This window comes from Eurosta solidaginis, chromosome 2 (genome assembly GCF_040869045.1).
Source record: "Eurosta solidaginis isolate ZX-2024a chromosome 2, ASM4086904v1, whole genome shotgun sequence".
Lineage (NCBI taxonomy): Eukaryota > Metazoa > Arthropoda > Insecta > Diptera > Tephritidae > Eurosta > Eurosta solidaginis.
Window position 1 is genome coordinate 61,883,232 of NC_090320.1, and position 27,731 is coordinate 61,910,962.

Genomic DNA, 27,731 nt, shown 5'->3' on the forward strand with positions numbered 1-27,731 from the left:
TGTCTTAGCTCAGATTGAGCTAAAATATTTAACATCTAAACAAATTTGATCTCACCCCTTGTTCGAAGTATCGCTACACCCATGTTGGTTGCAAAAGCTGTTTGTGATTAAAAGGGAATTGCAGTTGAAACTTTTGTATTCTTAAATTAAATATCCTTCAGCATTACTCTATCTTAAATAGCTTGTGCGCGAGATATTTGCATATGTATATGGAGTGCTGCTGGCGGCAGGTGCGTGTATCTTCATATCATTTACCAGACTCAATACATAGGAATCCAAAGAGAGAGCTAACAAAAGTTCTGTAGGTTGTGCGTAGATGAATAAGAATTTGTTATTTTGTTTATCAAAAACTTTTTGAATATTCATCAGCTCATTATTTGGGCTACAAGTGGCGTGGTATGAAAATGTATGAGTCTCTATTACGTTACTGTGACAAACACACGTAGCAATAAACAGTCACTCAAGCAGCTTCGCAGCACACACTTCACATGGAAAGATGGGAACAAAAGCGATACTCCAAATTGGGAGCGAGCAAAATTGATTGGATGGTAATGACTTAAAATTGAGGCGCCGAGTAGTGACCGACTCTACACCGTGCTGTACAACCAGCTCCAATTATCGCGAAATTTGGCTGTTTAATTTTGTGTGCGGCTTCAGACTGTAAATTAGTAAATCTAGCATCGACCACATCTTCATAATACGCCAGTTCCTCGAAAATACTTACGATAAAAGGACAGATACTCATTGCCTTTTTCGGGCGCTTCCCAAGGCAGACGGTTCTATGTACCAGAGCGATTCGGGATTTTTCCCGACCAAGGGCTGTCATTTCAGTGTAACCCCATTTAATTTGTTGCGTTCCTTCCACAAATTGTCATCCTCCCAGCAGATCCTTTCAGCGGGATTGTGCCATACTCTCCTGCTCCGGGAAGGTATGAAACAGCAAGTTTCCTTGGACTCCCGTTAGAGGATATTGATGACAATTTGTGATCGGTCTCACTTATTGGATGGGGCGAAGCACTGCTACAACAACAACAATATTTTTTCGGGTTCCAGTAAGCCTTTGGCAACGTGAAAATACTCGTAAATTGCTTGTATGCTGTTTTGTCTGAATTTACGTTCCCTAAAAAATTTATAAGGCTCTGCTTAATGACGTTGAGCAACACCACCAGCTCCGAAATGATTGACATTACACTGATATTACTGGTCTCAATAAAGGCGCTGTGATTTCTGTTACTTCCGTATAAGATAAGAAGGCAAACAAAAGTCTGCTACTGCATTTAAGTACCTGCTGTTATCCGAGAAAGAATCGGCACTTTTTAACCTTGACAGTCACGTCACTGTTGTCAGACTTTATTAGGAGACCGTAGCAAGCGTCGTCTATCTGTAAAGCAGCATCAACCGCAAAAAAATGTCTGCTTAGAAATTGAACGGAGAGTAACTCTTGCCAACAAGTGCTCTCGACGACTACTAATCACGCTCTACTAGTGGCTCATCATACCTGCCCTATATGTTTGGCTCGGAACCATGTACGGTGCCGAGAGAAGATGAGATAGCCCTTTCAGTGTTCGAGAGCAGTTCTCTGGAGGTCTTGTTAACATGTTTCAGGATGCCAACAATGATATCGAAAGAATTGTAAAAATTGGAAAAAATTAATAAAAACGCTCCGGCCAAGAAAGTGTTTCAGTCGACACCGCAGTTTGGATGCAGCGGAAGGAGGCACTTCTACTTAGTTGGGAGAGGCAGGTGGTGGAAGCCTAGGCCTCTCTTTGTGCTCTCAATTGATTTCAGTTATCGTGAAACGTTACCACACGGCCAAAACCGCCTAGGGGGTTAGTGAGTCAGTTAACATGGGCGTTAATATTATCAGATTATCTGTTTATGTGCGTATATTTCTCACTCCACTACAAATACCAAATACAACAGTCAGAAGTCATTTTTTAACATGCTAATTAGCTTCACTTGTATGTATGCTTGTTTGCAACTTTCTAGGGTAGACGCGCAAATGGGAGTTAGAGCCATCTAGCGGCAATTATTGAAGACTCGTGGCAGTGGTTAAATAACTCGCTACATGCTTAATACCAGAGACACGAACCTCTGTGCTACGGTGTTACCAACATCAACTATCTAAGTAGATTGCAGATACTAAAACGGCACCATATTTGCGTGTTTTTTAGTATTTTTTAACTTTATTTATATTATCTTATATATTATTTCTAATAACTGTTTTTATGTGCAGGTCCGCTCTTATTTGGAATCTAAATCTATAAATAAAGTTTTGGTTGTAAAGATGAAGATCCGTGCTATTAGCGAGCTTTGGACATCATTGGTCGTAGTGCTTTTGTTTAATTATATGAGCACACAAAGAAATCTGTTTGTACTATGGCATTACTGGGAATATTGAATTAGAACTAACACTGCATTACCGGCAGTTGCTAACATTCGCCAGATGGCAGCGCAAGCGCATGTAAGTTTATAGATGATTTATTGATAGAACAGCTGATTTCTGTAGACATTTGATATGAGACTTTTATATTTTTTGCGCAAGATGCGCACGGGTCCGGCCAGTTAAACAAATAATCATGGCGACATGAATAGACCAAATATTTCTCTACTTTTATCAGTGTATCGAACTTTTGCATATCCCCACAAATTTTCGGCCACCCGCACCCTTATCACTTTGGGAAGTCATTAAAAAGAAGAGTTTTAGCGGATGAGGTATTCGCTTAGCTATCAGCATAAGCTTTTTTATTACACATGGGTTTGAAATTTTCCCCCATGGAATACTTCATTATTCAGGCGGAGTTTTTATCGCAAAGCAGACAATATAAAAATAACTCAATCTAATGTACTTCTACAAAGAATTAAGCTGTGTATAAAAAAGTTTTTAATCACAATTCTTGATTCTTTTTATTATAATTTACCCATACATATTAGCATAAGAGTGATGAGCGGCAACATCTTTATGGCAACATTAAAAGTTTGCTACTGGCGTTAAGTACGAATTTTAATTAAACCTTCGTTATTTTGAAGAGAACATCAAATTTAAAATTACTACAAGATTTATAAAGAAGCAGCAATTTCTATGTCACTATATTCAAGCACAAGGTTATTTATTATTGGGCATGTATTCGTTTTAATAGAAATATAATTTATTTGGTAGTGATTAAAGCCAACATCGAGATGGACAAGAACTACGATGGACGCAGTAAGGAAGGAAAAAACTAAAAATTGTAACATTTACTATAGTAACCATGTAATTATGGGCCGTTTCGGCGGCGGATTCGATAGAAGACAAAGATGGTTTCCATATCGTAGCGGCTGCCTTTGCGTGGCTCAACTTACTTCTTACTTAATTGGCGCTTACCCGTCTAAACGGTTATGGCCGTCCAACAAGGCGCGCCAGTCGCTCCTTCGCTCCACCAACCTGCGCCAATTGGTCACACCAAGGGAGTTTAAATCGTTTTCCACCTGGTTTTTCCAACGGAGTGGGGGCGCCCTCTACCTCTGCTTTCATAGGCGGGTTCCGATAGAAACACTTTCTTGGCCGGAGCATCATCATTCATTCTCATAACATGGCCTAGCCAGCGCAGCCGCTGCGTTTTAATTCGCTGGACTATGTTGATGTCTGCGTATAGCTCGTACAGCTCATCATTAAATCTTCTTCGGTACTCGCCATCGCCAACGCGTAGAGGTCCATAAATCTTTCGAAGAACTTTTCTCTCGAACACTCCCGAAGCCGCCTCATCTGCTGTTGTCATGGTCCATGCTTCTGGCCCATACAGCAGGATGGGTACGATAAGTGACTTGTAGAGTATGATTTTCGTTCGCAGAGAGAGGACTTTACTTTTCAATTGCCTACCTAGTCCAAAGTAGCATTTATTGGCAAGATTGATTCCTCGCTGAATTTCAGTGCTGATGTTGTTGCTAGTGTTGATGCTGGTTCCCAAATAAACGAAGTCTTTTACTATTTCGAAATTATGGCTGCCAACAGTGGCGTGGTTGCCAAGGCGCGTATGCGCTGACTCTTTGCTCGATGACAGCAGGAACTTCGTTTTGTCCTCATTCACCATCAAGCCCATCTTTACCGCTTCTATTTCCAGTTTGGAGTAAGCAGAACTAACAGCGCAGATGTTTAGGCCGATGATATCAATGCCATCAGCATATGCCAGTAATTGCACGCTTTTATAGTATATTGTTCCAGTGCGGTTAAGTTTTGCGTGGCTAAACACAAGAAACGGAAAACACAAGGAAATCTAGACGTCGAAAGGCTGCAATCACAGCAGACCAGGGGCGGATCCAGCACGATTTGGGAGGGGGAGGGCGATTAGGACGATCTTATAGATTATACATAAATAAAACCTAAAAAATTTTTAAATTTTATATGTAATTAAAACAAACTTTTATAATTTTTAAAAGTTCCTGATCAGAGCGGATCCCCCTGGATCCGTCACTGCAGCAGACTGACAACGATCTCTCAAATCGACTCTCAGCCTTGCTCTCTGAGAGCACAAGTAAACCCCATTAAATGTAGCATTAGTGGGAGCATATCTCTTACGCTCTTCGTACCACCGGCGGGGAAAGCTTGTTACCGGCAACCTCGGAAAAACAACTGGTACGATTTAAATTCCGCGTTTCAGCCGAAAGGAAAGATGCTGCCCACAGGACTGCATTAAAAGCCAGCGTAACAAGAAGAGTGTGTGAACGCTGCCGCGAGATGAAGAGGGGAGCGAGATTCCTATTCATGAAGAAAAAAGTAGAGGAATAAAAACAAAATTCGGCGATATAGTGAAGGTTTCAAATCCGGGGCGAGCTCCTAAAAGAATGAAAGTCTAAATTTTGAAGGCATAACTTCCGTGGAGACAGCGATGTATCGCCCAGTGATAATGAACCCGATCCCACAATAAAAGATGATGGAATAATAAAAAAAGACAGAATTGCAATAACCAGATTAAAAAACAACATGGCCGCCGGAGCTAATTTATTGCCTGCGGAGCTTATCAGATACGGCAGCGAGGAGATGGTACGGTGCATGAATTAGTTTCTTTGCAAAATATGGTGGGACGAGTGCTTAACTGAAGATTTGAATTTTAGTATTATTTTCCCAGTCCAGAAGGGAGGTCTTAGAAACTGTGCCAACTACGGACGAATTAGCCTTTCTAAGATCGGAGAAGAGATCCTGTTAATCGCATTGTGCGAAAGATTGAAGCCCACTTTTATTCGCATGATTGAGAGCGGCTTCAGACCTGGAGAAAAAAAATTGGCAAACATCATCTCTTGGTGGATTTTAAAGCCAACCTCGACAGCACTAAAAAGAGCTGTTTATAGCGGCCATGTCTGAATTTGGTTTCCCGTAAAACCAATATGGCTGTGAAAAATTACGTTAAGCAACACCATCAGCTAAGCTAGAATTGTAAAGAACCTCTCCGAGTAGTTCGAAGCTAAACGAGAGTTAATAAGCGCACTGAACTTCCGCGTCCTACGTTCTTCTTACTCCAAACTAGAAAAATAAGCGAATAAGATGGGTTTGAGGGTGATTGAGGACAAAACGAAGTATCTGCTGTCATCAAGCAAATAGTTACGCCTGGGCAATCACGCCACTGATGCCAGCCATTATTACGAAATAGTGAATAACTTCGTTTATTTGGAAACCGACATTTAAACAAATAACAACATCAGCTTTGAAATCCAGCGAAGAGTCACTCTTGCGTCTAAATGCTTCTTTGTAATAAGTAGGCAATTAAAAAGTAAAGTCCTCTCTCGGCAAAAGAAAACCATTTTCTAAAAGTCACTTATCGTAACCGTCCCGCTATATAGTGCAGAAGTATGAACCATGACAACATCACATGAGCTAGCTTTAGGAGTGTTCCAGAAAAAAGTTCTTCAAAAGGTTTACGGACCTCTACGCCTTGTTAACGGCCTGTACCAAGAAAGATTTTATATTGAGCTGTACGAGCTTAACGCAGACATCAATTATGTTCAACGGACCAGCCTGGGACCACTTGAGAGCAGTGTGCAGCTCCAACTTCCAGCCTCAGTGTTTTCCCAAATTAAAAAAAAAAATCATACTCATCTTCATAATTTGATTAAGCCAACTGCAGCAGCTTGCAATCTCTAGATACGTCAAACTCTTTACCAAGGCATTATTTGCGTTAATACTTGGAATGTCAGCATTTACTTTGTTAACTTAAAACTTAGAAATATTTACTTCGCACTAACAGTTGTCGCTGTAATAGAAAAGTTTTCTTTCCTTCACTTGTCAAGCTTTTCTTCCCAATTTTTTTTACAAACTTAAATACTAAAGTGCTTAAACCAAGCTGAGTCCGTTGATATATGAAATACAAAAAAAAAAAATAAAAAAAAGTTTAACGAAAAATGAAATATCACATTAAATGCTGCTCCAACGAAGCGATCTGAATTCATGGGTTGGGTTTTGTTTTTTTTTTTTTGTTACTGCCAGACATGAATGGTATGCCAGACCATTTTCCATGTTTGTGATTGTCAACATCTTCTGGGAAGTTGCTGCATTCTTCTTTCTGTACGAATAGTAAAATTTTAGCATCCGTCGGGCATCATATTTTTTAGTGAAATTGCAGAAACTAATCTGGTCTTGTTGAATTTCTAGTCTTTAGATGGGTTCAAAAAGGACATGCGACGATGTTAGGGAAATGGATTTAGGTCGCTGAAAGCAAAAATTTCTTTTCACCTGAATGCATCAGGATAATAGTTGCTATTGTACGAGTATATGCATCTTAACATGCAAATATCCGTATACATACATATATGAATGGAATGTATGTGCGTGTGTGAGTGTGGGTTATTGCACGTGTCTGTATTAGGAAGGCCAAGTTGCCTCACCTCAGTGGCATTTGACTTCTCTACAATAAATCAATTTAAATCTACTAGCTCCAGTAGAACGTAAATCCGTTTGCTGAAAAGTAGGAAATATGAAATGTGAACAGTAGAAATCAAGTTTGATAATCCATAAAGCGATTTAGCTCGACTTTTAATGCTCCCAGTGCTAACCTCTGCCGCCACCTCCCATACGCCCGCTTGGCTCTAGCATACCACCTTCTTATGGCTTTCGTTTGCCACATAGACATAGTAAAAGTAAAGATATACCCAACGGAGGATTGACTTTAACATTTTTGCAATACTTTCCGGCATGAACAGATTTATTTAGACCTTAGCAACTTCTCTCCTTTTTATGAAACGGAAGCTAATTTACTGCAGGTCTACGCTTTTAACTTTATGCTCAGTTAAATTGTTTTAAAATAATAAGGCACTACAAAAAAAAAAAATAAGTATGAAGTTTTACTTCTGTACTAACGCACACTTTCTTTTTGCTCCCAAGAATCGTGCACCGTAAGTACTTTCAATCCATCACCAAAATATGAGTGTCAGTACAACGGACGGCGCTGGTTGGTATCAGCGGCGCTTTTGGAACAAAAATTACCTTTGCATTGAAAGTCATGCTGAACAAACATACAACAGATATTGCGGGAAAGTTGGCCGTGGCCTGCTCGTTGGTCAGGCTGCATGATATGGGCACTCTAGCCCTCTTACCAGATGCGACTTTATCGCTGAGAGGAAGGGCTATTGTGTGCCGGTAACTGTTCCCTGTGAAAACTTTTTTGCAGTCATTCCCCCGAGAGAAGAATAAGAAAGGGGACTTTTCTAACTTTATTCATGGATGGGTCGAAGTTGTACGGAAAGATTTGTGAGAAGGGCTTTTGTCAAGAGCTAAATGTAAGCCGCAAGTTTTAGTTGGCTGATCACTGCAGCGTCTTTGAAGCTTACTGCGATTAAGATTACGGTGGATGAAATGCTATCCAGTGCTTTTACGGTTAGGGAATATAAAATCTACTCCGATATCCAAGCAGCTATCAAGACCTCGAGTTCATCTAAAATGCGATCGAGTGTAGTTTGGGAGTGCTGGAGCTTGCTTGCGATTGCACCGTACCTTTTTATACTCAGCTGAGCAGAGCTCACAGAGTATATTAAATTTGTTTGCATAATCCGTAACGGCATAAACTAATCGAGATAGATATAGACTTCTATATATCAAAATGATTTGGGGGAAAAAGAAATTTATTTAACCATGTCTGTCCGTCTGTCCGTCCGTCCGTAAGCACGATAACTTGAGTAAATTTTGAAGTATCTTGATAAAATTTGGTACGTAGGTTCCTGGGCTCTCATCTCAGATCGGTATTTAAAATGAACGAAATCGGACTACAACCACGCCCACTTTTTCGATATCGAAAATTTCGAAAAACGGAAAAAGTGCGATAATTCATTACCAAAGACGGATAAAGTGAAGAAACTTGGTAGGTGCGTTGACCTTATGACGCAAAATAGAAAATTTTTAAAAGTTTGGACAATGGGCGCGCACCGCCCACTTTTAAAAGAAGGTAATTTAAAAGATTTGCAAGCTGTTATTTGGCAGTCGTTGAAGATATCATGATGAAATTTGGCAGGCACGTTACTCCTATTACTGTATGTTTCCTAAATAAAAATTTGAACAAGTAAGGAAGGTTAAGTTCGGGTGTAACCGAACATTACATACTCAGTTGAGAGCTATGGTGACAACATAAGGGAAAAGAACCATGTAGGAAAATGAACCGAGGGAAACCCTGGAATGTGTTTGTATGACATGTGTATCAAATGAAAGGCATTAAAGAGTATTTTATGAGGGAGTGGGCCATAGTTCTATAGGTGGACGCCATTTAGGGATATAGCCATAAAGGTGGATCAGGATTGACTCTAGAATGCGTTTGTACGATATGAGTATCAAATGAAAGGTGTTAATGAGCATTTTAAAAGGGAGTAATCTTTAGTTCCATAGGTGGACGCCGTTTCGAGATATCGCCATAAAGGTGGACCAGGGGTGACCCTAGAATTCGTTTGTGCAATATGGACATCAAACGAAAGGTGTTAATGAGTATTTTAAAAGGGAGTGGGCCTTAGTTCTATAGGTGGACGCCGTTTCGAGATATCGCCATAAAGGTGGGCCAGGGGTGACTCTAGACTTTGTTTGTACGATATGGGTATCAAATGAAAGGTGTTAATGATTATTTTAAAAGGGCGTGGGGCTTAGTTCTATAGGTGGACCCCTTTTCGAGATATCGCCATAAAGGTGGACCAGGGGTGACTCTAGAATTCGTTTGTGCAATATGGGTATCAAATGAAAGGAGTTAATGAGTATTTTAAGAGGGAGTGGGCCTTAGTTCTATAGGTGGACGCCTTTTCGAGATATCGCCATAAAGATGGACCAGGTGTGACTCTAGAATTCGTTTGTACGATATGGGTATCAAATGAAAGGTGTTAATGAGTATTTTAAAAGGGAGTAATCCTTAGTTCCATAGGTGGACGCCGTTTCGAGATATCGCCATAAAGGTGGACCAGGGGTGACCCTAGAATTCGTTTGTGCAATATGGGTATCAAACGAAAGGAGTTAATGAATATTTTAAGAGGGAGTGGCCTTTCTGGACCAGGGGTGACTCTAGACTTTGTTTGTACGATATGGGTATCAAATGAAAGGTGTTAATGAGTATTTTTAAAAGGGAGTGGGCCTTCGTTCTATAGGTGTTCGCCTTTTCGAAATATCGCCATAAAGGTGGACCAGGGGTGACTCTAGAATGAGTTTGTACGATATGGGTATCAAATTAAAGGTATTAATGAGAGTTTTAAAAGGGAGTGGTGGTAGTTGTATATGTGAAGGCGTTTTCCAGATATCGACCAAAATGTGGACCAGGGTGACCCAGAACATCATCTGTTGGATACCGCTAATTTATTTATATATGTAATACCTGCCAAGATTTTAAGGGTTTTTTATTTCGCCCTGCAGAACTTTTTCATTTTCTTCTACTTAATATGGTAGGTGTCAAAATAATTTTATAAAGTTTTTTCTAAAGTTATATTTCGCGTCAATAAAACAATCCAATTACCTTACCATGTTTCATCCTTTTTTTCGTATTTGGTATAGAATTATGGCATTTTTTCATTTTTCGTAATTTTCGATATGGAAAAAGTGGGCGTGGTCATAGACGGATTTCGTTCATTTTTCATACCAAGATAAAGTGAGTTCAGATAAGTACGTGAACTGAGTTTAGTAAAGATATATCGATTTTTGCTCAAGTTATCGTGTTAACGGCCATGCGGAAAGACAGACGGACGACTGTGTATAAAAACTGGGCGTGGCATCAACCGATTTCGCCCATTTTCACAGAAAACAGTTAACGTCATAAAATCTACGCCCCTACCAAATTTCAAAAGGATTGGTTAATTTTTGTTCGACTTATGGCGTTAAAAGTATCCTAGACAAATTAAATGAAAAAGGGCGAAGCCACGCCCATTTTTAAATTTTCTTTTATTTTTGTATTTTGTTGCACCATATCATTACTGGAGTTGAATCTTGACATAACTTACTTATATACTGTAAAGATATTAAATTTTTTGTTAAAATTTTACTTTTAAATTTTTTTTTAAAAGTGGGCGTGGTCCTTCTCCGATTTTGCTAATTTTTATTAAGCGTACATATAGTAATAAGTGTAACGTTCCTGCCAAATTTCATCATGATATCTTCAACGACTGCCAAATTACAGCTTGCAAAAGTTTTAAATTACCTTCTTTTAAAAGTGGGCGGTGCCATGCCCATTGTCCAAAACTTTACTAATTTTCAATTTTTCGTCATAAGTTCAACTCATCTACCAAGTTTCGTCGCTTTATCGGTCTTTTGTAATGAATTATCGCACTTTTTCGGTTTTTCGAAATTTTCGATATCGAAAAAGTGGGCGTGGTTATAGTCCGATATCGTTCATTTTAAATAGCGATCTGAGATGAGTGCTCAGGAACCTACATACCAAATTTCATCAAGATACCTCAAAATTTACTCAAGTTATAGTGTTAACGGACGGACGGAAATTTTTTTTCGATCCTGATTATTTTGATAAATGGAAGTCTATATCTATCTCGATTCCTTTATATATGTACAACCAACCGTTATCCAATCAAACTTAGTATACTCTGTGAGCTCTGCTTAACTGAGTATAAAAATCAGATGATGAACACGCCCACTTAAACAAAATTTTTTTTAAGTCAAATTTTAACAAAAAATTTAATAACTTTACAGTATATAAGTAAATTATGTCAACATTCAACTCCAGTAATGATATGGTGCAACAAAATACAAAAATAAAAGAAAATTTCAAAAGTATAAAAAATGGGCGAAATCCCACTTTTTCGATATCGAAAATTACGAAAAATGAAAAAAATGCCATATTTCTATACCAAGAATGAAAAAAGAGATGAAACATGGTAATTGGATTGGTTTGTTGACGCAAAATATAACTTTAGAAAAAACTTTGTAAAATGGATATGACACCTACCATATTAAGTAGAAGAAAATGAAAAAGTTCTGCGGGGCGAAATCAAAAACCCTTGGAATCTTGGCAGGAATACTGTTCGTGGTATTACATATAAAAATAAATTAGCGGTACCCGACACATGATGTTCTGGGTCACCCTGGTCCACATTTTGGTCGATATCTCGAAAACGCCTTCACATATACAACTAAGGGCCACTCCCTTTTAAACCCCTTATTAATAACTTTAATTTGATACCCATATCGTACAAACGCATTCTAGAGTCACCCCTGGTTCACCTTTAGGGCGATATCTCGAAAAGGCGTCCACCTATAGAACTAAGGCCCACTCCCTTTTAAAATAATCATTAACACCTTTCATTTGATACCGATATCGTACAACACACATTATAGAGTCACCCCTGGTCCGCTTTATGGCGATATCCCGAAATGGCGTCCACCTATAGAACTATGGCCAACTCCCTTTTAAAATACTCTTTAATACCTTCCATTTTAAACCCATGTCATACAAACACATTCCAGGGTTACCCTATGTTCATTTTGCTAAACGGTGATTTTCCCTTATTTTGTCTCCAAAGCTCTCAGCTGAGTATGTAATGTTCGGTTACTGCCGGACTTAGCCTTCCTTACTTGTTTATGATTAAGATTATTTGGGTCCTGAGCCATAGTAATATCACGTAGGGCGAAGCACTATTCTCAGGCTCTTCTTATCAGTGCTTTTGTCGCTTAAGGCCTGCGTCCAAAAATTGATATTTGCCTAACTAACCTGCTGTTTGCTAAGACTTGTCACCTATCCTCGCTAAGCAGGTCTAGATCTGGACTCTATACGACAACTTTGCTAAAAAATTAAGTATTTAAAATTCTGATGGTGCACGCCATTCTTTAATGATTATACTGCTCAGATGCTTACTAAAATTACTACAGGGTATATATCTATGCATATAATACATACACACAATATCTTCATCTATATTTTTAGTTGAGTTGCAGGCGTTTTTGGGCATAAGTTATATCCTTCCAAGTCTCTTTGAGTGCATAAGTAGCCAAGCCGATATGAAAGCAATGCACAATCTGGTACTCTGTATTATTGCGGTTGTATAGGAAATCATATACTACTATAGTCTGACATTTAAGTTGCTAACAAGATTTGCGTATTAAATATTGTATTTATTGTATGTACCAAGTTCTTCTTAGGTACTATTATATGATAGTTATGGTTAATGATCTACTTAGCTGGTATTGAACGAATGATATTTTATGATTTTAGTTTGATTTGGACAAACTGATATATATTGGTGCAGCAAATTAAAAAAAAAAAAAAAAAACGAGAAAAGGCAACTTGACTTTAAAGGCAACGATATTATACATGTTATTAAGAACCTGTGAAAAAGTTGCATCATGTTGTAAGGTGGGTTTGGTCGAAGGCTTAGGCAGACAGAGTATTGAGAGAAGGCAGCTATTTATTTTCTAAATGAATACACGTTATTTTGTTGGTGGTATTAGTTTCAAGCACACACACACACCGCGGCGAAGGATTGTATCTAGTTATATTATTGGAAGGGGAACTGTAACCAACCGCTGATTGATAGAGGGATTGACAGGCGTTAGATCGATCGAAAGCGTCCGACCGCCGGTATAATCGGTGAACGATTACTGGGTTTTGGTGAACGGTGTGCCGTTTGGTGTAGAGTTGATGGTTGAACAGGCGGTTGGTGGCGGTGATTACGAATAGGTGGATCGATTCCCAAGCAACCGGTGGTTAGTGCAATCGATACCCGGCGAATCGCAGATGATGGATCGGTGGATTGGTGGAGGCCTTTGAATTGACGATGGCGAATCGGTAAAGCCGATTAGAATTATGCTAAAGTTATCAGTTAATCTTTTCGTTTAGAAACAGTAGACAACAATATTTTATGAATCATTTAAGTATAAATGGTATTCAAGAGTAAAAATAATTCTTAAAATTTCGTGGCACTGTACAGTGCAACATGGTTGTAAAAGTTGTGGACAAAGTAAGTTAATGTTTGCAGAGTTCGCAAAACTTTTTTACATTTTTTTTCTGAAAAAAAAAATGTATATATTAGCACATTAGAGAAAACATAGAAAAGCTCAAAATTAGTTGAAAAAATTCTAAAGAATGAAAAATTATTAAAAAACAAGTAAGGATCGGTCCTCGGTAATCCTCACACAAATTTTCACGAATCGCTTTTCTAAATAGGTTGTATGGGATGTGACAGCAATATATACCATATATGTAATTATTCGGTGACATTTCAAGCCTCTGGTTGTCAAAAAAATAATTACGAAAAGCTGCTTACCTGACCAATCGGCTGTAGGGGATATATACTGTTTATACGACCGAACTGTACGATTTTTTCTTTCCACAATATGTACCTTATACAAAATAATTTGGTGAGATTTGAAGCTTATAGCCTGTAAAATGGTTTGGGAACTACGAAAAGTTGTTTATCTGAACAATCAGTTGTAAGGTATATATGCTGTATATACAACCGTCCTCTACGATTTTGAAAGACACAATAAATGCCGCATACCAAAGCATCTGGTGAAATTTTAAACCTACATATATACTCCTATATTCCAGGCGGAAGTTTCTGCGATTAAGAATGCGGTGAATGAAATGCTATCCGATACTACTACGGTTAGGGAATTTAACATCCACGCTGATAGCCAAACGACTATCAAGGCCTTGAGTTCAACTATAGTGCGATCTAGGGTGGTCTAGGCGTGCCTATCCTCGCTTGCGATTGCATCGAACTATTTTATGATTAAAATTTTCCGGGTCCTGGTCCATAGTGATATTCCGGCAACTGTCAAGCGGATCTCTTAGCCCGCATCAGTACAATTGAATTGGCTGTAGGTATTTCGATATTCCGCTGACAATCTGTGGTGTACTCCTGCATAAATGGGCCTCGACTTAGCTCCGCAAGCGTTGGACACCACTTCTTACAGAATAGCAAGATCTTTCTGGCCGGAAGTGGATGGCAGGGGTCTGCCGAAATGATTGGGTTCAGTAAGGCTCATCTATCAATGGGCATTGGGTTTTGACATGGCATTGTCCAATGGGAATCTATTGGGTACATTTTAGTATACTGGAAACCGTATCCTGCTGCAGCTGTATGTAGTGTAATGAGTTGCAGTCATCGAGTCACTTTATGCTTGACTGCCCGGCTTTTGCAAGAACTAGGCAAAAGTATTTCGGTCACGACTCACATTCATTTTCGGAGGATTAATCTAAGATCGGTCTCATCAGTAATGTTATCGTTGCTTCAATCAGAAGAAAATTTTTCTAAGCGGGGTCGCCCCTCGGCGGTGTTTGGCAAGCACTCCGAGTGTATTCCTGCCATGAAAAGCACTCAATGAAAACTCATCTGCCTTGCAAATGCCGTTCGGAGTCCGCATAAAACAAGTAGGTCCCGTCCCGCCAAATTGCAGGAAAAATTAAAAGGAGCACGACGTAAATTGGGAGAGAAGCTTGGCCTAAAATCTCCTCGGGGTTATCGCGCCTTACATTTATTTATTTTTTATGACGAAAAATATCTGAAAAATCATATGTTTGTGGGATATATGCTATAGGCGGTTCCGACAAATGTCTAATCGGACATCAAATGTCAAAATTTCATCAAGATATATCAAAAATTGAGGGACTAGCTTGCGTTCAAATAAACAGACGGACAAGGTTAATCAAACCAGATTGTCAACCTGATAAATTCGGTTTACTTATTGATGGGTTTATTTCTTCTTTCTAAGCAGTTAAAATTTTTAGATTCGTCACAAACTTAATATACCAATTAATTTTCATGAAAGCTATACAAAAAACTCATTTGCTGCCAGGAACAATATTCGGGGGATAACGTTTAAAAGTTTCCAAAGAACCAATCTAACATATTTATCATTTGCATATTCTCTAAGCCAATTATTTGCAGATTCGAAAAATAAATAAAAATAAAAATTAAGTATATATAAATATTTATAGAATTATGGGAACTATTCCAATTCTAAAAGCAGCTAAACAGATTTGAAGCATTTTATCATTTCGTTTAGGAAATACCCCCGACCTATCAAATAATCATCTGCAAGAGGGATACGTAATTACGTATGACTATGGGATTTATATTTTCCCAAACAACTTTCCACGTTTTGTAATGAAGCCACTCGAAATTCTAAGGGCTATAAATTAATGGGTTTTCTTCACACGCTGGCGCTAACAATCCTTTGTTGCAACTCAAGTATTTACGCGTGCCTTTTCCCAAATATTAAAGAATAGTCCGGCCACTTATGAATACATGCTATCTCGGCATATGTTATATCGCTGCACTGGAGATAAGTTACGTGGGCTACCCTTTACGTTTTATTTCATTATTGCCTGTATGCTGCCCTGTCTGTATTTTAGTTTCGTGCAAAGCTTATAAGTACGAACGGACAAACTCGCCAGAGGACTCCCTGAATACCCTCACACAATTAAAATAACTTTTTTGCGTGAGCTCTCTGCCTTTCGAGGACTAATTGGATTTGATAACTGACAAGGAAAAGAGAAGATTCACAATCAACAGTTTTCCCCATTCAAATCGCCTGGCTCCGATATCGTCATCCCGATGATGCTTCAAAAGCTAGCCGACCCAATATTACTCTGCCTGGAAACGGTCTACAGGGCTAGGATACCCTAACTTACATATATTCCAAAAATCTGGAAAAAAACAAAGGCTGGTAGACGTACGCGCGAAAACGCCAAAGACCACGGTGCTATAAGACTCACATCTGTAATGCTTGAGGCACTTGAGAAGCTGATGGACATCTGTATTAGGTCAACAACGTCACATATACGAGGGTAATCTTGTTACAAATATGAATGTATCATACACATATTTAGAAGGAGAGGCTCTAGCGACCTCAAATTCATGGAACTAGCGGTGGTGGGCGGAATGTCTTTCAGATGGTCGTACTAGTACCTCAATGGTGCTTGTTACCAGAACGTGCCGGATCTATATTCCGCAAAGGACAATCATCATCGATAACGCCATGTCTTTATCGTCAATACAACAACAAAAACAACAGAGATGGTATAACCTCACTCTACACCGATGGGTCCAAAATGGATTGCGGTGTTGGTCCGGGGGTTTTCTCCAAACAGCCAAAAGCCGCAATATACATCCGTCTTCCAAACTCAACTAGTATCTCTAGAGCAGACATTCTAGGTATAGAGGGGGAATATTTTTTCCTATTAGATAATCGGGTTTGCGAAGTTCAGACACATATATACACCGACAGTAAGCAGCGCTCACCATAATATGGTGTATATTTTACTTTCTCTAAGGCCGTCAAAAACTGTAAGAGGGGGTTTCGCGAAACATCAGCTTGCGCCATGCCCCGGCCAGTTTCATCTATAAAGAGGGGCATTCTTATCAATCTCTACGTATACCTGCAAAATCACCAAACAAACATGTCCTGAATACAGCCAGAAAATAAAAGCGTCCCTGCTGAATGTACCTAGAAAAATATTCAGGATCACATCCATTCATTACTGGACAATGGCCTTTTGCACACATGCGGTGAGAATGGGAATCCCCTCTCACGACAGATGTTGGAGCTGTAGTCACACATTTCCTCTCCAAGCTCTGGCGAACATGAGTTTCCGAAATCTAAGCAGGTTTGTGCTGCCAGAGCTAGGGGCATGGAGGACATCTGAAGGTTTATTGCTTTAATCAAATGAGTTGGCATTATGCTACCGATTGTCTTATATCCAAAAATACTGAGTGTAAAGTTCGATCGGGATCTACATTTTGGCGAGCATGCAGCCGCAGTGGCACTTAAAATCTAGAGCCGTAACAAAGCTCTCAATCACCTATAAAGCCGGCCGCTTGTATGCTACGCATCCCCGATATGGTTGCCAAGCTTAACAGAAACAAGCGAAAGGAATCTAAAGGCCTGTAAAAAAACCACGCTCAGAATTGGATGCATTCTTATGTCTACAGAACATCACCTACACAGTGAGGCGATAATACTCACCATAAAGGAAATAAATGAAATGCTGAACAAAAAGTTTCTGCTCAATACATAGAATCCCTGGAAACTTAAGAAGTCATCTCCGTAAGCACTATAAAGAAATCCGTCACTAACGAATTTAGCCGTTTAAAAATGGGGAGCATGACAAATCTTTCAGAAGCACCCATAAAAAGACGTCGGAGCTCTATGCTAGGGATTGTCCGGTGAACCCCGTTCTAAATGACAAATACCCTAGACTCGCAGTTGAGGAAAGCAATCTCCTAAGGGAGACACGCGTCACTCGAGCTCAACTTCGATCTGGATACTGTAATTAAACTCTTAATTATCCGGAACAAACCACGACATACCCAATGTATGCCCGCTTGTAATGAGTCTCCCCAAGACACCAACAATTTTTTTAATTGCAATGTGGAACCAACGCCTCTAACACCCTTATCTTTCTGGTTCAACCTGGTTGAAGCTACAATTTTTCTTGCACTCTCGTTAGACGACATTGATGACAATTAGTGCGTGGTCGCACCTATTGTATGGCGCAGAGCACTGCTATAGCAACAACTACGTTCAAAATTTCAAGAAATTTTACTAAGCCCATTTGAGATGTTTTTACATAAGACAATTCTATTTCAACGGTTTCAGTCGATTTTTAGTTTAGCCTTTCAAAAAGCAACCCTGAGCGCTCTAGTGAGAGCGCAAAACTCAGTATGCAGCCTTCGTACTGACCTGAGTATAATACATATGTACATACATACATATATACATGCTTGTGTACGAAACTAAATTTATGAATGAATAAATCCATATGTGGATATAAATATATCTGTATGTACCGCGGCCTTAAAGGCCGTGACACAATGACATTTTTCATATAGATGCGTTTAACACAAGCTTATGCATTCCAATAACATCGCCACAATCAACCAAGATGTTGCGTTTGTAAATATGAAGGAACTGCAGACTTGGCAATTGTAGTTTATTACGCCTTGCCCATTCACATACAAATTTCTCGAAGCACTGTTATAAACATTCTCCTTATACAACAAAAATACTTGCTAACATATTTTGGGTCGTAATCGATTGTTATATTCCAGTTTTTAATTGCGAAAAATGTTAGAAAATTTACCAACCATTGGGAAAAATAAATTCACTTGCACAGTGTGCCAACACCCTTAGCCAAAGCAAATATCAAATTCTTCTTCTTATGATTTGCTTGGAACAAAATTTGGGAGATGGCTACTTTTCAATATCAGATGGCGCCAGTGTCGCTCTTTCTACCGTTCTCCATAAAAATACGTGCAATCTACTCATAATGCATAAGCTTGTGTTAAACTCATCTGTATGAAAAACTGCTTATGTGTCGGAGCTATAAGTATCTTTGTGCAGCATGCATATGTGGAACCGCAGGTACGTAATAATGCAGTATGCGTAAGTTTCCTCTATATTCATTTTCGAATTTTCTTTCTGTGTTATTTGCTTGGTATGCTGCTGTGGGACTCAATGGCGTTTGGAAATTCCGTCAATAAAAAATCCCAAATGAAAGGATTTTTAAACTGACAGCGGGTGGGAGAGTTTACAATAATTTGGGTTATTCTACAGATAGCATTATGAATGTTTCAAATATGTTGGCTTTTGGACGAGAAAGCGAGTGCTGCGTATGAAAAGAGTATAAAATAATAGCGTACTTCTTGAATATTAAACAGTATGTTAAGAAGTTTGTTAGAAGATAGACCATCATACTGGCAGCAAAAGTGAAAGGACTTGCAGTGCACACAAAATTATTTAGATACATAAATATTCGAAACAATATTGGCAGCATGATTATTTAATTGCATATTAAATAGAAATACAACAATCCACTTACAACTTCAATTAGTTTCACACTATAAGTGATAATAGCTTATGACGTCAAGAGCGAAATAAGAGAGAAAGATACTCAACAAAATTATAGAGAATCGCCATACAGCGAGATAAGCAAGATTGGCGCTACAAATCTTAAACAAATTACAATTACAAACGTGAGCCGTAAAGCTTTAGCCAACATCTTTGCAAAAAGAATAGAAACAAACAGCAAATTTATAATCAGTCAACGTTTGAAGAGCTGTAAATGTGCTTATGACGCTTGTCACATCACAATACATGTAATCAACAAAGCTGGTTTTACCCCAATTGGACTTAAAAGTAAAGGATCGCAAGCAAGACTGGTCATTGTGTACTTGAAACTTGTTGGGAGCGGTACGAGACATACGATACATAAATCTACAAAGCAGCGCAACCGAAAGTAATAAACGTTTGTAAAGAGCGTCTGACTTAATCAACAGCGCAAACTTTTCGCGCAAAATTCAAATCGTAATAAAATCAAAAACAAATCAGGATCAACGCCACTTAATATGACGCAAAGATCATCATTGATTCTACTATTTGCTATCGTAAACGCACTGCATATTACGCACACGCATCCCACAGAAATGAGTAATCATACCAAGTATACGTTGCAAACAGATAAAATCGAGAATGCACACAATAAAAACAACAATCTGGCAAATCAAATATACGATATACCGGCTGGCATATTTACAACAACATACACTCACCTACCAGCCGATTTCAAAGATGACGTGAGCGATGCGGATGATTACGTACCCTATGCTAGTGATGTATATGATCGTTTCTCATGGGCGCTTATGAAGCAAATTTTGATGTCAATACCAATACCAACAACACATCGTCACAATAACCTCAAATCGGATGCTGTTGATAGTTTCTTTGGCGCTGATAGAGAGAACGTTATATTCTCACCATTTTCCGTTAAACTTGTACTTGCGCTACTCACTGAGGCAACTGGCAATGGTACATGCGCACAGAGTCAATTGCTCAACACATTAGGTGATATCAAATCTATAGAGAATTTGCGTGGTTTCTATCGCAAAACGCTCACCTCTTTGAAACAGGTACATTCACATTATACATTACGTTTGGAGTCACGCCTCTACACAGATACAACAGTGAAACCCCTGTCAACGTACAGCGCACTACTACAGTCCGTTTATGAGACACCCATTGAACAATTGAATTTTGCGAATAGTGTTGATGCGGCAACGGAAATCAATTCGTGGATTACACGTGCTACTGAGGGCCGTTTACAACAATTGGTCACCGATGAGGGTTTGGCGCATAGCGTTATGTTGTTGGTGAATGCAATCTATTTCAATGGCTCGTGGCGTCGTCAATTTCGTGAAACTTATCCAGGCATATTCTTTCGCACGTCACGTATTCAATTGAGCGCATCATATATGGAATTAACGGATACATTTTATTATTACCAATGTAATGATTTGCGAGCCAGAATTATACGTTTGCCGTATCGTGGTCAGAAGTTTTCAATGTTTGTTGTGTTGCCAAATGAGGGTCAAAGCGTTGATGCATTAATGAGACGTATGCAAAATGAACAATTGAAACATATGCAATTTATGATGGAACGTACAAAGTTACGCGTCGCATTGCCAAAATTCAAATTTGATCATAAAACCGATCTTAAAGCTGCACTGTGTCGTTTAGGTGTTGTGGATATATTTACTGAAAAAGCTGAATTGACTGTCATGGTTGAGAATAGGGATAGTCGTTTGATGGTTACAAATATACTACAAAAGAGTGGTATCGATGTGAATGAGCATGGTACAGAGGCATATGCTGCGACTGAGGTGGAAATTGTGAATCGTTTTGGTGGTAGTGAATATATAGAAGAGTTTATTGTGAATCGTCCATTCTTGTTCTTCATTGAAGAGGAAAGAGCGGGAAATATTCTATTTGCGGGGAAAGTCAAAAACCCAACGTTGTGATTTTTCTGTTCATAAGCTCTAATTTAGCAAAATTCGTAGTTAATACTTGTAAAATAAGTTTTAAAGTTTAATATGTAAATATATATATATATATAAATTAAGTGTAAGCGTAAAATAGCCATTAAATATTTAAAAAGATATAATTGTTTCTGTAGTAAATTAAAATGTGTATATATTTATACTATAAAAAAAAAACGTATGCAAGTAGGAAATTGCATCCGCGAAAAGAAAATAAATAATATTACTGAAATACTACAAAAAAAAACATCTTGATTATTATTTTATATTTGTTGTATGGCGAACAGTGGGACGAATTAATATTTTAGGTTGACAAAAGTCCAAAATTGGAAGTACGAAAACCAGTCTTATTCCTACTCATAATTAATCTACAACGTCTAATGAGAGTGCCATCCAATTCTCAATATTTTATATATCTCTAGTATACCGAAAGAAATGAAGCTAGGCAAATCAACAAATCAGGTTTTTGTTTTTTAATTAACAGTTATTGAGTTAAATTGTTAGCATTATGGTTAATTCAGCGGACTTTTTTGTCAAGAGCACAAACTTATATAGTATTTTCAACAGAAGAAAAACTGCTGTTCTCAAATTAAGAATATTCTGTAAAAATAACAAATACTCAATAAATCTAACTGAATCTTTTGTTAAAAGAGAAATCTCTGTAATATCAACAGTTGGTTAACATACCAGAGCTAGGCGGCTAGCATGGTGTGATGGTAATGTCCTACGCCAACCATACCAAAAATCCCGGGATCTGACCCTGGAAAAAGCAACATCAAAGTTTTTAGAAAAAATTTTTTTTGGTTTTTTTTTCTTTTAACAGATATGCAGTGTGATCGAGGGTGGTCTGGGAGTGCCTCACCTCGCTTGCGATTGCATCGAACTATTTTATAATTAATATTATCTGGGTCCCGGGCCGTAGTGATATCCCGAGCAACTATCAAACGAACCTCTTAGCCCGCATCGGTAAACTGAACCAGATGAAGGCTGCAGGGATTTCGGTATTCCACTTGTCACCTGTGGTTTGCTTCTGCACAGATGGGCCTCAAATCAGCTAAGCAAACGTTTGGTGGACACCACCTCTTGCAGGGTAGCAAGATAGTTCTGGCCGCTAGTGAATGGCAGGAGGTCTGCCGAAATAATTGGGTTCACTAAAGCTCACCTATCAATGTTCACTGGGGGTTTGACAGGGCACTGCCCCATGGGAATCCATGCGGCGCATTTCAATATACTGAAATCCCCATCCTGCTGTAGCTGTATGAAGGATGATGAGGTGGAATCATCCTGAACTAGGCGAAAGTACTTCGGTCGCGACTCACTTGGATCTCCGGAGGATTTATCCAAGATTGAGCTCGGTATCATTCGGAAATATGTCGTTGCTGTGCAAAGATTTTCTAAATTGCTATAGCTACGTCACCGTTATTTTATTGTATGTGGTATCACAACGGACCTTCGTGTTGTCCAAGTGAGGTTCCCCTATCAGGGCAGCTACCACCTAACCTAATCTTTTAACAGTTCTTTGGCTTACATTGTATGACATTTTAGATGACGGTTGAAGGAGGAAACGATCGATCAAAACAAAAGTAAAAATTTTCTCTGATTTCACTTTTTACACTTTACTGCCTTTCTACTATGGACGTTTCTCTTTTTATTTTGTATCAACAGCTCCCTAAATAACAATCTCTCTGACTTAGTAGTATTCATTTTGTATCTTACATATAAGCTTATGAAATCCTTGTTTAATCCATGCTAACTGAAGCACCGACTGCGAGCTAAGTGTAAACAAATGTCAGCTGTTTTAGATTTATGTGCTTTGTTCAACAAAATATTCGCTATTATTGATTTAGGTTAACTAAGAAATAATTTAAAAAGATTTTCATAGAACAGGAAATGATTGGGTAATATTGGTAATGAACGTATTTTAAAAAATAGGCAAATTGACGTCATTTACGCCGACTTCAGCAAAGCCTTTGATTCTGTCAATAATGTGTTTTATTCCTTAACTTGATTTCTGAAGCATATTATTTTCTAGCCCGGAAGGCATCCCGCCAACAGGACTCAACAAGTTTTGTTCAAAAATTTTGTATCTAAGAGGTTTATTGTAAAGTTCGGGGCTGCTCAGGGTAGTAGTTTTTGTCCATTACTTTTTCCTCTTTTCATAACCGACTTACCCAAAATTATCTTACATTACCGAACTCCTGTGTATGCGGTTTATGTTAAATTCTGCTACGCATACCTGCCCGCCCGCTGAGTTATCTTGTCTCCATTTTCTGCTAGCTGACTTGAGCTCTTTTCAATGCTGGTGAACAACAAATTTTCTAGACTTGAACTGTTCTAAATGCAAGCTGATGACGTTTCATCGTGTGAAGCTAATTTTGATATCTTATACGCTAAAAAGCAAGCTCTGGGAGCGTATATCTGTTGTTAGTGATCTAGGAGTGCTCTTTGATCCGAAACTGTGTTTTAATATGCATATTTCACATCAATTGTGAACAAAACTACGGCGTCACGAAACTGTCATTCACACTCTGTCAGTCATACTCATTATCGGTGGGATTGACTCCTCTCACTATGTCAGTCACCTAAACATCATTATATGTAAGTTAAGATATGATACCACCACCTACATAACAAAGGCATTTCCTTGCATATAACCTGCTGCAGAAATAGGCAATACCAGGGCAACAGAAAACTAAAGCGTCAATAGTCAGTTGATGCAGCTTACCAACAACCCAACTACATTAGAAACATAACTTGCCTAAATGCCTGACATCACAGCATAAATAAATAAAAATTAATGTAAGGCGCGATAACCTCCGAAGAGATCTAAGGCCGAGCTTCTCTTCCAATTTGCGTCGTGCTCCTCTATTTTCCCTACAAATTGGCCGGACGGGACCTACATGTTTTATGCCGACTCCGAACGGCATCTGCAAGGCAGATGAGTTTTCACTGAGAGCTTTTCATGGCAGAAATACACCCGGAGCGCTTGCCAAACACTGCCGAGGGGCGACCCCGCTTAGAAAAATTTTCTTCTAATTGAAAAATCTTATTTCTAAAATTTTTTGATGTTGCTTTGCCCGGGAGTTGAACCCAGGGCATACGGTGTGATAGGCGGAGCACGCTACCATCACACCACGGTGGCCGCCTCATCACAGCATAGCAATAACAATTGCACGAGTTGGGTACGCAGCCCAACAGCAACCCACAACCCGCTACCTGCCTTTGCCTAACAAACCAGATATGATATTATAATCAGCATAGCAACAGCATATGCGTGAGCTCGTTTATTATCACAACAAAGGGTGATCGCCGCTTGCACTTATCTTAGCAACAGCAGGCTGGGCATGCAGCACATAAGCATTGCCTGCTTTACCACCCACTGCATAGCAAGCAAAGCTTGGTTGACAAGCTTGTCAGGTAGGCCAGCAGCCTACGCCGCGATATGAAGTGATGTGCGTCTGATCAGCACAACTAGGTCGCTAGCAATAACATCAAAGCGACCTATTCTGCATAACAACATGATGGGCATACAGCACACAAGCATTGCCCGCCTTACCACCCACTGCATAGCAAGCAACGTTTGGTTGACGAGCTTGGTAGGTAGGCCAGCGGTACAACAGGTTATGCCTTGATATGACTGATGCACGTCCGAAGCAATACAATTCTGTTGCTAAGTTGCTAGCAATAGCATCATAACGACCTTTTTCTGCACAACAACATCAACAGGTGAATACCGCTGATCACAAGGGTATTTAAGGCGGTATCATCGCCCTTCAAAGGCAGTTCTTCTTTGGAAGTAAAGTAAGGTTGCAAAGCAACCATTTTAATTTATTAAATAAAAGTGATTAACTAATATAAAATAAAGTTTGTGTTTTATTTGGAATAAGCAATATGACTTGCTTAACTGGGGCCAACTAGGAAAAGAACCAAGTGTCCTGTGAAAAAATAAATGTCCTTAAAAAAGGATAGTGACTTAACAGAAAATAAAATTTGATATCCTTAAAAAGGAAGTGTAAAAAATTAAAAATTTAACTATTCATAAATTATCCTTATAAAGAGGAAAAACTATTAAATTTTGAAAAGTGGAAAAGTGTAACAAAAATAATAAATAAACAATAACTAGCTAAAAAATATCCTTTCGAATAAAAGGATTAAATAGTGAATGTGTGCGGAAGCATATTTGAAAAATATCCTTATGGAAGTTAAAATTTTTATTTTCGAATTCGATAAATTGAATAGAATTTAATTAAAGATACAAGTCGTAAAAGAATAAGGAATTAAATTGTGACTGCAAAAAATTCGTTAAGAAAATTTTAAATCCTTTTAAGAGGATCGTAAGAAAAACGAATTGCGAATATCCTTAAGTGTTCGACACATAAATAAATGTGTACCCAATAGAAACCTTTGCGTTAAAAACAACTAAAAACAAAGCAAAATTTTGAAAATTAAATATAAGTGATGGAAAACTAAGCAATATTAACTATATTCAACTACCAATGGGATGTGGAAGCGGCCAAACCCAACTTTATCGAACGAGAGAGGAAAGAACCAGAAATTCTAGCAGCATATGTACATATGTAAGAAAAAATGTATGTTTAACAAGTAAGGAAGGCTAAGTTCGGGTGTAACCGAATATTACATACTCAGTTGAGAGCTGTGGAGACAAAGTAAGGGAAATCACCATGTTGTAAAAGGAACCTAGGGTAACCCTGGAATGTGTTTGTATGGCATGTGTATCAAATGGAAGGTATTAAAGAGTATTTTAAGAGGAAGTGGGCCACAGAAATATAGATGGACGCCATTTAGGGATATCGCCATAAAGGTGGACCAGGCCTGACTCGAGAATTTGTTTGTACGATATGGGTATCAAATGAAATGTGTTAATGATAATTTTAAAAGGGATTGGGCCTAAGTTCTATAGGTGAACGTCTTTTCGAGATATCGCCATAAAGGTGGACCAGGGGTGACTGTAGAATTTGTTTGTACTATATGGGTATCAAATAAAAGGTGTTAATGAGTATTTGAAAAGGGAGTGGGCCTTAGTTCTATATGTGAACGCCTTTTCGAGATATCGTCATAAACGTGGACCAGGGGTGACTCTAGAATGTGTTTGTACGATCTGGGTATCAAATTAAAGGTATTAATGAGGGTTTTAAAAGGGAGTGGCCCTTAGTTGTATATGTGAAGGCGTTTTCGAGATATCTAACAAAATGTGGACCAGGGTGATCCAGAACATCATCTGTCGGGTACCGCTAGTTTATTTATATATGTAATACCACGTACAGTATTCCTTCCATGATTCCAAGGGCTTTTTATTTCGCCCTGCAAAACTTTTTCATTTTCTTCTACTTAATATGGTAGGTGTCACACCCATTTTACCAAGTTTTTTTCTAAAGTTATATTTTGCGTCAATAGACCAACACAATTACCATGTTTCATCCATTTTTTCGTATTTGGTATATAGTTATGGCATTTTTTTCATTTTTCGTAATTTTCGATATCGAAAAAGTGGGCGTGGTCATAGTCGGATTTCGGCCATTTTTTATACCAATACAAAGTGAGTTCAGATAAGTACGTGAACTGAGTTTAGTAAAGATATATCGACTTTTGCTCAAGTTATCGTGTTAACGGCCGAGCGGAAGGACAGACGGTCGACTGTGTATAAAAACTGGGCGTGGCTTCAACCGATTTCGCCCTTTTTCACAGAAAACAGTTATCGTCCTAGAAGCTAAGCCTCTACCAAATTCACAAGGATTGGTTAATTTTTGTTCGACTTATGGCATTACAAGCATCCTAGACAAATTAAATGAAATAGGACAAAGCCACGCCCATTTTGAAATTTTCTTTTATTTTTGTATTTTTTTGCACCATATTATTACTGGAGTTGAATGTTGGCATAATTTACTTATATGCTGTAAAGATATTAACTTTTCTTTTAAAATTTGAATTAAAAAAAAAATTTTTTTTAAAAGTGGGCGTGGTCGTTCTCCGATTTTGCTAATTTTTATTAAGCAGACATAAAGTAACAAGAGTAACGTTCCTGCCAAATTTCATCATGATATCTTCAACGACTGCCAAATTACAGCTTGCAAAACTTCTAAATTAGCTTCATTTAAAAGTGGGCGGTGCCACGCCCATTGTCCAAAATTTTACTAGTTTTCTATTCTGCGTCATAAGTTCAACTCACCTACCAAGTTTCATCGCTTAATGCATATTTGGTAATGAATTATCGCACTTTTTCGATTTTTCGAAATTTTCGATATCGAAAAAGTGGGCGTGGTTATTGTCCGATATCGTTCATTTTAAATAGCGATCTGGGATGAGTGCCCAGGAACCTACGTACCAAATTTCATCAAGATACCTCAAAATTTACTCAAGTTATCGTGTTAACGGACAGACGGACGGACGGACGGACGGACATGGCTCAATCGAATTTTTTTTCGATACTGATGATTTTGATATATGGGAGTCTATATCTA

At 38.5% G+C, this 27,731-nt stretch overlaps 1 protein-coding gene across 1 annotated transcript; it reads left to right on the forward strand.

The window, feature by feature from the left end:
* The first annotated feature begins 19,128 nt into the window (after positions 1-19,128).
* LOC137239843 (serine protease inhibitor 27A-like) lies at positions 19,129-21,499 on the forward strand. Its single transcript, XM_067765567.1, has one exon. The coding sequence runs from the start codon at positions 19,786-19,788 to the stop codon at positions 21,232-21,234; it is 1,449 nt and encodes a 482-aa protein (XP_067621668.1). The 5' UTR covers positions 19,129-19,785; the 3' UTR covers positions 21,235-21,499.
* Positions 21,500-27,731: the final 6,232 nt, after the last annotated feature.